The sequence below is a fragment of the Phyllostomus hastatus genome, unplaced genomic scaffold (genome assembly GCF_019186645.2).
Source record: "Phyllostomus hastatus isolate PE091 unplaced genomic scaffold, TTU_PhHast_1.1 phas_contig_495, whole genome shotgun sequence".
In the NCBI taxonomy this organism is placed as follows: Eukaryota; Metazoa; Chordata; class Mammalia; order Chiroptera; family Phyllostomidae; genus Phyllostomus; species Phyllostomus hastatus.
This window is the reverse complement of record NW_025333895.1, coordinates 8,743,157-8,753,613: the sequence shown is the minus strand read 5'-3', so window position 1 is coordinate 8,753,613 and position 10,457 is coordinate 8,743,157. Positions and strand designations below refer to the sequence as shown.

General features: G+C 69.4%; 1 protein-coding gene across 2 annotated transcripts in view; it reads left to right on the top strand.

Annotated features, from left to right (window-relative positions):
• The first annotated feature begins 8,526 nt into the window (after positions 1-8,526).
• The window catches only part of COL5A1 (collagen type V alpha 1 chain), a 105,647-nt gene continuing 103,716 nt past the window's right edge, over positions 8,527-10,457 (top strand). For both annotated transcript variants that reach the window (XM_045846024.1, XM_045846023.1), the window contains exon 1: positions 8,527-9,051. In XM_045846024.1, coding sequence (XP_045701980.1) covers positions 8,931-9,051 — 121 coding nt within the window. In that variant the 5' untranslated portion in view covers positions 8,527-8,930. The remainder of the gene's footprint in view (positions 9,052-10,457) is intronic.

Genomic DNA, 10,457 nt, shown 5'->3' with positions numbered 1-10,457 from the left:
CACTGGGGGTCAGGGCACACGGGAGGGAGCTGGTTCAGGGGACCCGAGCCACCAGGGCGTGGGGGCGTGAGGACCGAGACCCGCGGTCGGAGACGCAGTCACGGAGCTGGGACGCCGGGGCCCACACTCCAGCCTGGACCTGTGCCTCCCGCCTGGAGGCCCCGGGTCTCGCCCGAGCAGCAGAGGTGGCCCGGCCCTCCGCCCTCCGTGTGCCGGGGAGGCTGCAGGAACTCGGCACACTCTGTGTGTCAAGCAGCACCGGACCCCGGCGCGCAGGGTCCGGGGTTGGCGTCTCACCGCTGCTTCTGTGTCTCCGGAGGGGCCGTCCCACGCGGCGGGCAGAGAGGCCGGGGTCGGGGCTCCGGCGCTTTGCCACGGCTTTGCCCACGCGGCTGTGTGGTCCGGCATGTCCTCGTGTTTTCCTTCTTGTTCTGGAGAGTTTCTTGCGAAGCCCAAGAGAAAACGATGTATCTGAAGCAGCAGGTAAACTGTCCACCAGGAGCAGATCGGACCAGCGCTCACAGCCCCTGTGCACTGCCCACCCTTTCTGGGCGGCCGGAACTAAAAGACCGTGCGGCGAATGCAGGCACCGCCCCCGCCATGGCCATACAGCACCCCGATTCCAGATCTGCTGTTAGTTGTTCTGTTCTGGAAGCGAGCGGAGCCCCAGGGTGCTGCGTGTCCGGGACACCGGGTGCTGGTCTGAGCAGAAGCCGGCACTTTGCCCGACCCAGCACGGCCGGGGCCGCCTTGGGGTCCGGGGGCCTCGGGTGGAGGCTGTGAGGCACACGGTCCCCGGGGTGTTTGCCGAGTGCCACCGCAACAACGCTGGCACTTAGCCCAGCTCCGTGGACAGGGCTGGGGGTCGCCACGCAGAGGTGTTTCCACGGGCCATGCCTGCGCCGGTCACGAGTTCCCGGGGACCGCTGGCTGGTGCAGACAGACGGGAGGACACGGGCATGCCCAGCATGGGGCACGGGGGTGTGTGTGGGGGAGTCCGTTCACAGTCAGTCAATCCCCTCGCTCTGAGAACGCTCTGCGTTTCAAGGAGCCCCCAGACCCGCAGGGCCCTGGGAGGGGCCCCGTGTCTCTGAGACACCCGTGGAGCGAAAGGACTGCTTCTCCACACGTCTGGCCCCACATTCCGGGCCCGCGGGGAATCAGCCTGTCCCCACGACCGTTCCTCCGGCGTCTGAGACAGCTGCGGGGGAAAGCCGGCTCCTGGGGGAGGAGGGGCCGCCCCCCTGGAGATGCGGGCCTGCACACAGGTAAGGGGAGGACCCTCCCTTCTCACCCCTCCCTTAGCACCGGCGTGCTGCTGGAGGGCTTCGGGGGAGGGGGGCGGCCACTTCTGGCCTCAGGGAGCACACCAAGGTCAGGTCTGCTTGGGGCGAGCCCGTGGGCTGCTGGTCTGTGGCAGTGACCGGCTGTTTAAGGAGACAGTCCCAGACCGAGTGTTCGCCGATGTCCATGGTGTAAATATTTCCCCCCCGTGGCCGACTTCACGCCCCCAGCACGAGGGCCCGGAACACAGGTCACAGGGCCGGCTGCTCTGTGCCGACGCACCCAGCTCCAGCCCGGCCCTGGGCCTCCCCTAGCAGCTGGCGAGGGGGCAGACCTCGGGCGAAGCCGCTGGGTCCAGGTTAGATCCTCCCGAGTGGGCAGAGGGCCAGTGGGCCACCTGGCCCCCGGGACGGTGGGCCAGGACCCCTGCCAGCTCTGTAACGGTCACCTGTCCAGACCTCCAGTGTCTGAGGTTTGTGTGATGCCGGTTCCGGAATGAACTCGCCCCCGTCCAGGCTGAAGCGTGAGTGGCATCGGCAAACGTGGGCTGGGCACCCTCTGCCCGCCTGCTGCAGGCCGTGTGCCACCTCTCCGGGTCCTCAGGGCCCCCACGAGGCCGCCCGCCTTCCAGACGAGGACACTGAGGCAGGGCCAGGCCGCATGTCTTGACCCAGGAGTGCGGCCATCGCGGAGGAGGTCCTCTGTCCTGGGTGCCTCCCTCTCCCAGCCCGGGAAAGGGGTCAGGCTCCGTCCCCGAGGCCACCTCAGCGGCAGGGGCGTCGGAGGGGACGGTGGCATCGGTGCCCACAGCCGAGGGCCAGTGAGCGGAGGGGGAAGATGGGGTGGGCCCGGTGGCCGGGAGAGAGATGGAGTCCGCCAGACGTCCACCGCCCCTCCCCCGCCCCACCCTGTCTTCCTCCTCCGGGTGCGGAAACCTCCGGAAACCTCGCAGCTGTCCCGCCTGGGGCGGGGGCGGGGAGCGGGCGGGCGCCGCCGTCGGGACCTGCAGGAGTGGAAAGTCCTCGAGCTCGGTTCCGCTGGTTCCCATTAAAACTCATTTCCCTGTTGACGAAAACGGAGAGAACCGGACCGGCGCCAGTGTCGGGCGAGGCAGGGTGCTTCTCATCTCCCACGGGAGCCGCGTCCCGAGCTCCACGCTGGCGCGGACCCGCGGGCTGGGGATATTCCTCGTGGGGCTCTGGCGGGGCGCCTGGGGAAGCAGGGACGTGCCCCCGGGGAGCGGCCTGGAGGAGCCCACGGTGGAGGCCTCGGCAGCGCGGCTCACGTCCTCTCTCCCGCTGCCTGGCTCGGGGCATGGGTGACACGGGGTCCGGGTGACAGGGAGTCCGGGTGACACGGAGTCCGGGTGACAGGGAGTCCGGGTGACATGGAGTCCGGGTGACCCAGGGTCTGGAAGACACAGGGTCTTCCCAGGCTGGGAAGTGGGACGTGACCCCAAGCGATGGCCATGCGACCCCGCCACCCAGCCAGGGCTGTCTAAGCACCGACAGGTTGGCGAGGGACGGGAGGCGGGCTCCCGGGGCCGGGCACTGGGGTGGGTGGGCCCCCACTGGGGAAGGCCTCTCGCAGCCCTGAGGGCGGGGCCCGTGCGGGAAGGCAGGGGCCTGCTCTGGCAGCAGTGGGCCTGTGCCCCGCAGCTGCCCTAGCGAAGGGACCCGGACGGGGGGTGGTTTAAAGTCGCTGGAATGTGATCTCCTTCGGTTCTGGAGGCCCAAGGTCTGACATCAGGGGCCGTGGGTGGGGCCGCACTCCCTCCGGAGGCTCCGGGGGAGGGGGGGTCCTTCCTGCCTCCCGGCTCCTCGGGCCCGGGGCTCCTAGGCTGTGGCTGCATCACCACGGCCTCCGCCTGGGCCTCTCCTGGCTGTCCGTGCCATAACCTCCCTCTGTCCCCCTCTTGCAAGGACACTGGGGATGGCGCTTGGGGCCAAACCCGGGCTGAACCAGATGATCTCTTTATCTCCAGGCCCTCAACTCAAGCCCGCCTGCACCGACCCCTTTCCCAAATAAGGGCACAGTCTCAGGTTCCGGGGATTAGACCCTGGACCTGCTCTGGGAGCCTCTGATAGCCCCCTAGGCCCGTTCCCCACGCTTCCCGGCAGCCCCGCCCACCCCTTCAGGATCCGTGTGTCCACGTGGATCTGACCGGTGTCTGCCAGGAGCGTGCACCCTGGGGTGGACGGCCTCGGAACCCACCCTGGCCGCTCTGTGGGGGACGCGGCGGCTGGGGGGCCATCCTTAAATGCCCTGAGTGTGGCTTCTCTCCTGCATGCTGGGCTGCCCTTTGTGCGCTGCCTGAGTGAGGGTGGGGGTCAGGCGTGTTAAGGCAGCTGCCTGCCCCCTCCTCCCCTCCCCCCCACCCCGCCGGGGCACCCCGAGTCACGCACGTCCTCAGGGGGGGCTCCGCGCAGGGACCGGCGCTCGGAGACTTGGAGGGACGAATGCATTGGGTTTCTGGGTTTGGCTCCAGCTCAGCCGACTCGTTTTAGATTCTATATTCCCTTTCATTTCCTCTTATGGAAGAAAATCGAATCGGGGACCTGGTTCCATGAAAAACATTAGTTTAATGCTAAAAACGAAAACAAATAAAGCCAGCCCCGCTGGAAAAAAACAGCAGTCCCGGTGGGCGTGGGTGGGTGCGCCCGGGCAGAGCGCCTGGTCCCTCGGAGTCCCGCCCAGCCCCCGCCCCTGCCAGCCTCAGCCCGCCGCTGCCGCCGCCGCCGCCGCCGCCACCGCGGGGCCTGGCGCTCGGGATGCAGCTGCTCCGCAGGTGCCGCCGGCCCCCGCTGCGAGCCACAACTGGCCCGGTGCCCCCTTGGCCTCAGACACGGGCCGTGCCGGGCACAGAGGCCTGTCCATGGTGTCCGGGATGGCGGCGGGTCGGACGGTGGCCCCCAGGCAATGTGACCTGATCTGGAAAAAGGGCCCCCTCGGGTGCAGCTCGGTGAAGGATCTGGAGACGGAGAGGTCACTCCGGAGCACCCGGGCGGGCGCTAAATGCCTCCACAGGGGCCCTTCCAGGAGGAAGGGAGGTTCAAGCACAGGCACCCGGCGGGGGTGGGGGTGCTGTGTCAGCGGGGGGAGGGGGGCAGGCTGGAGCCATGCGGCCACCAGCAGGGCCACCCAGGGTCCCCCGGAGCTGTGAGAGGCAGGACGGACCCCCTCCAGGGCCCCCGGAGCGGGTCACCCGGCACACACACCTGGATTCCAGACTTCCTGCCCCAGCATGGATTTCTGTCATTTTAATCACGCCGTTTGTGGTCACCTGTCGCACCGGCCCGGGACACTAATACGAGGACTGAGAAGGTGCAGTGACAGGCACAGGACTGGAACATGTAAGAACTAAGCGTGGGTGTTTCAACGAACGGGCCGGTGTGCCCGGGTGTCAGGGTGGCGCCCCCTGGGCGGGGCGGGGCCGGGGGACGCGGCTGGGGCTTCCGCAGCCCCCACTCTCGCAGGGACGCAGGGGAACATGGCCTGGGGGACACCCCGGCACCCACTGCGGACGGGAGCAGGGAGCAGGGCCCTCCCTCCTTCGCAGGAAACTCCCGCTCACACACGTGTCACCTCTCTGGGCCCACAGACCAGAGGGGATCCCCATGACCGGCAGCACGCACCGCTCAGATGTGGGCTGGGGGGGTCCCCACCGTGCCTCCACTCACTGGCAACCCCTGAACCCCGACCATAAGGCTTTGGGGAGCCAATGGGCGGAGACTTCCCTGAGCAGGTGCCCCGCCCAGAACAGCCCGCGCATCCGCGAAGGGTGGGGCCGGCCCGGCCCCGATTTCCTGACGAGACGCTGGGGTCCGAAGGCCCTTCGCCCCGGGGCCCCGTGGACACGGCCCCCCGCAGTGAGGTGACCCCGTGGGGAGGACCCAGTGCGGGGTGCCATCACAGGCAGCCGAGACATGCCGTCTGTGTCTGGGGAGCCGCCCGCTGCCCGCTGGGTGGCTCTCCCCAGGGTCCGGGTGGCTCTCTACAGGAGTTAAGGACAAGGATTTTCCTGCCTGATGTTTTTCCGGGGCTGCCAGCTCCGCTTCTGTCCGTCAGACACCGTCCCGGGGGAGAGCCGCCCAGCGCACCCCGGGGGCGACGCGCATCCACGCAGCACCTTGTCCCGGCAGGCTCCCTCTCCGAGCGACTGGCGCCCGCCGGGGGCCGCTCTGCCTGGAAATCCGTCACGGTGCCGAGTGCGCTTGGCCCCTCAGTGCAGCGGGATGGGAGGCTCAGTGCTGCGGCCTCTGTGGGCTGCACCTGCCGTGGGGACACGGCCGTGCGGGGAGTGGGGGCGGGCCAGGCGCAGCCTCACCCCTCCTGTCTGTGGCCACGGCCGGTCCTGGGTGCGCTCGGCTGCCGCAGCGCCCCTGCCCCCCCGGGGGGACCCCTCGGCTGTGGGGAGCCCTGCCTCCCGGCCCCTGGGGGTGCTCTGCACTGGCCGCAGTGCAGCCCCCGCAGATGCACATGCACGGGGTGGGCAGGGCCGGCCCCCGACATCGGTTCCAGACAAGGAGGACTGAGTGCCTGCCCACGCAGGTGTCCGTCCATGTTGCTGGGGCTCGTCAGGCCCGGGCGGACGGGACCGGGTGTTGTGTGCACTGTGACCCCCTGGAGCGACCTGTGAAACAGACCCCTGTGTTAACCAGGTGCGGGAGGGCGGGGGCTGGGCGCCGGCCTCCACCGGTCGTCCCGGGTCAGGTGACCCGCGTCTTTTCTTTCTGCCCGAAGGCAGGCCTGGGCTCAGACACGGGCTTGCCACGGAGCAGCCGGTGCTTCCGCCAGTCCTGACCCTCTCTGCTCCCCGTGTCCTCAGCTGTGAAGGGGAGGGGTGCTGGAGTCCCCGCTGCCCCCGAGACCCTGGCTCAGCGGAGACAAGAGGCTGAGGGCCGCTCAGCCCTGGCAGGTGCCCACGCTGCCCCCGCAGCCGCCGGAAGGCCATCGCCCCCTGCAGGCCTGGCCCACGGGCCGGGCCGCCGGGTCTGGGGACTCTTCCCTGAGCTTCCCGGTGGGGCAGGAGTGGCCTCCCCACCCACGCCAGGCTGGACCAGGTGGCCCCCCGAGTCTGGCGGCGCGGACAAGCCATCTCCCCCCGCCCCGTCCCCACGGGAGGGTACAAGGCACGTGTCCTGTCTGCTCGCTGCCGCGAGCCCCGGGGCTCCTTCTTGTTACGGGGGGGTGGGGTCAGCTCCCTGGGTGACGCCTCTGCGGGGGGCCCCAGGGGTGGCCCTGCTTTCAGCTTCTTGTCGAGGTCAAAGTTCAGACACCCACTCTGAGCTCCAAGGGTTGAAAGGGCAGGTGACGGGCCCAGTCGACCGTCAGAGGGGACCGACGCGTCCCCGGTGAAAGCTGGAACCCTGAACGCCGGCACTGTCTTCTTTAAAAATTATTCTATTGATTGTAGAGAAGGAGGAGGGAGGTGGCGGGGGGGGGCGCGGAGAGAGAGACTTGTTGCCCCCGTAGTACTGCTGCTCTCATTGGTTGATGGTTACATGTGCCCTGGCGGGGGACTGAACCGGCGCGCCCTCGGTGCATCGGGCCAACGCTGCATCCAAGTGCGCCCCCCCAGCCGGGGCCTGTCCTCACTTCCGACAGCCAGGCTGCTGACGCGCCAGAGCCCCCACGTCCGCAGGGACACGGCCTTCCCGAGGGCGGCGGCGGGGCTCGGGGAGGGCCGGATGGGGCTCCCTCTCACTGAGTGCACAGGTGGGCCAAGGAGCAACAGCTGCCGCTTAACGGCTCCCCGACACCCCCCACACACGCATGCGACTCAAACACAGGTTTTTCCCGATCACATACATGACTTGTGCAAGCTGTGGAAAACAAAAAGTCAAATAGTAAAGGGATACGAAACCCTGAAAAAACACTTTTGCTTGACTTACTGTATCTCACACCTCGTCCCGTCCGCGTCCCACCGCACCCCCCCCCTCGATTCCGGCAACGCTGGGCACCTGAGAGCACGTGGCACAGACGGACCGCGGCCTGCCCTGCCAGGTAGCACCCACCACCCACCACCCAGCCCCCGGGGCAGCAGGCGGCCCCCAGCACCCCCATCCGGTCCTGTGTCCCGGGCGGCGGGAATCAGGGGGCGCTCGAGGAACTTCGCGCCCGGTCTGCAGATGTCGCTGGAGCCGGGGGCCCAGCCGTGCTGCGGTGGCGCGGGCCGGGGTGTTTGCGCAAAGGGGGAGAGGGTTCAGGGTGTGAGAGGCCCTCTTACTTCCCCTCGCTCCTCCTCGTTTTAAAAGCCAGGGTCTCGCCCTGGCCAGGGTGGCTCCGTCGGCCGGGTGTCACCCTGCAAAGTGAAAGCCAGTGTCTCGACTGACCCGGAAGGGCTGGGATCGGCCTGGGCTCGCTGTGCCAGGAGGCTCCCTGGCCAGGCAGCCCGAGGGGTGGGTGGGGGCGGGGGCCTCCCACGGGAGGCCAGCAGCCTGGCGAGCCTCACCAGAGGGAGACCCCCCTGGGCGCTGAGGAGTGAGGTAGAGAGGCAGCACCCAGGGGGTGGCCATCCGTCCCTGTCATCCCGGGAGGGCCTGCCGTCAGCTCCGGGGGGTGGCTAGGGAGTCCCCCGAGGGAGCAGGGGAGAGTGGGGGTGTGGGCCCAACTCCGGGATGAGTGTCCCGGACGGGCCTCCTGCCGTCTCCCCGGGGGACCTGTGGGAAGTTAGATCCGACTTTGACAGACTTGACGTGGACGCGCAGTCCGCAGTGAGGGGGCCGCGAGGGCGGGGCCGCGGGGGCGGGGCCTCGGGCCGGGCTGCAGTCTTGGGCGCCCCATCTGGCTGCATGGGAAGTTCAGCCTCCACCCAGAAGAGGAGCCTGAACTCCACGTAAAAGAAAAGTTAGGCGGAGTGAGCTGTAACTTTTTTTTTTTTTTAACGCGAAGTGATCAAACCCGGGGCCCCTCTGCAAAGGTTCCTGGAACTTGGCCAGTATGGGCACCTGGGGCAGGGCAGGGAAGCTGGAGGGGCCAACGGACTCCGGGGCCGGGCCCTGCCCCTCTGCGCGCGCCCGCTGAGGGCTGGGGGCGCTGCGCGCGCTCGCCCCACGTCCGCTCCCGCCCGGGCCAGCCCCTTCCTAGCCGCGACTCGCCGGCTGTTCCCACCCCCTCGCCCGCGGCGCCCAGTGGGAGGCGGGGGCCGGCCCGGCCTAGCCCAGCGCCGGGCTCTGATTTGCTGCGGGTGCCGAGGATCGACAGCCAGCTCGGGTGCCTTCCAGGAGAGAGGGAGGGAGGAACCCGGGGAAAAAGTGTGGGGCGCCCCAGGCGAGGTCGGCACTCCTGCTCCCCGCCGCTAGCGCAGGACCTCACTCGAGCGCAGCGCCCACGGAGAGCGGGTCGCGGGGCGGCGGCGGCCAGGGGGGGACGAGCAGGAGTCGGAGGGGCTGCAGGAGGCGAGGACAAGCGAGCCGAACGGGGTCCCGGCCGCCCCGCGGGCCAAGGTCGAGCCTTCCTGCCCGTAGGCGAGCGCGCCCGCCAGCGCGTGCTGGAGAGCCATCGCCACAAAGAGGACGGGCGGGCGCCTGCTCCCCATGACTTCCTGAGGTCCCGACTGCCCCGCTGAGTCCGCTGCCCGGGCCGAGCCCCCGCGCCCCCGCGCCCCCGAGCGTCCCTGCGCGCCCCAACCCGCGCCCGCCAGCATGGATGTCCACACCCGCTGGAAAGCGCGCAGCCCGCTCCGTCAGGGTGCCCAGCTGCTGTCCCCGCCGGCGTGGCTGCTGTGGCTGCTGCTGTTGTGGGCGTCGCCTCGGAGCAGCGCAGGTAAGGGCGGTCGGACCCGGGGTGCGGGGGCGCCAGCGCGACCGCAGGATGCGGCGCGGGCTGGGTGGGCTGGGTGCGGCTGTCACTGGGCGCTGGCCGCTCGCCTCTCCCGCGCCTGCCCCGCGTGCACCCCTTGGCTGTGGAATGTTCGGGCCGGCATTCCGAATGCCATCAGCCCTGCGGGCGGGCGGGGGGCCCGGAGAGGGAGACGCGCCAGCACACTGCCTGGTGCGCGAAACGCGCCGGCCGGGTGGGGCTGGCACGCGAGCTGGCGGCTGCGCGTGGGATCAGCCAGAGGGTTGTCCGCGAGGCCGGCAAACTTTTGTCCCGGAACTTTGCATTCTCTGTCCCACATCCCAGCTCTGGCCGGCACAGCCCTGCAGAACTTCCTCTCCTGAAAACCGGGAAGGGTCGCCCCCTAGAGTCACAGCCCGTCCATTCTTGGGGTGGGGACCACTGTGGGGGAACCCCAGAAGCCTGAGCCCCAGCCCTGCCTTTGACCCCCGAGTGCAATCTCCTTCTGCCTCTAGACCCAGCCCGCTCTTTGCTCCCCCAGGGAGCTGGGCCTCTCCGGGTCCTGGTCACCTAGGAGCTCAGGGGTCCTGGGAACCCTGGGAGGGGGTCCAGCAGCCCACCTCCTCATCCCACCCCCAAACCCCTGACTCGCTGGGAGGCAGTGGTCCCTGGGTTTGCCCCCTGGAGGCGGGTTGGTGGCGCAAAGCCAGGAGATGGTCTTGGAGTCAGACCGTGAGCAGCTCAGAAGCTCAGATGACGGACGGGCGCGGGCGCTCCCTGCCGCGGGTCTGCCCTTAGAAGGAGTCTTCTCCCCGGGGAGCTGCCGCCGCCCAAGGGCCTGCTGCACGCGAGGCAGCCGTGCCCCAGCTCCCTGACGGGACCGTGTCTTCCCAAGCATCGCCTTCGGCGGCGACCTGGGTCTGCGCACACCCTCACACATTGGCGCCCAAGGCTCCGGAAAGTCACCCTAAAGGGGGAGACGAAGCTGAGGGCTGCTGGGAGAGGTGCAGGCAGGGGCATGGGGCCGTGGGAGAAGGGGTCACCCGACCGGCCTGGCCTTCTCCCCTGCTTGTAGTGTGGAGACGTGTGGGAGAATGAGTCTCCATGTCTCCCCGGCCAGTGAGCTCTGCCTCCCCTTCTCCCTGGCACAGGGAGTGCACGCCGGGCCACGGAGGGCCCGCGGGGTCAGGGCACGCAGCCCGCCAGCGCCGGGACCTGGGGCCTTTCCCCTGGGCCGCCGCCGTCGTGCCCGCGGGCCTGGACTGGCTGGCTCTGCGTTTCTTGGGGTCTCCAAGAAGGTGGTGGGCCGCAGGGTGGGGGAGGTGGTCGGGGACCCCACGGTCGCCCAGGGACTCGGCCCTGTCCCAGCTCCCCTGACGGGCTGTCTCCCA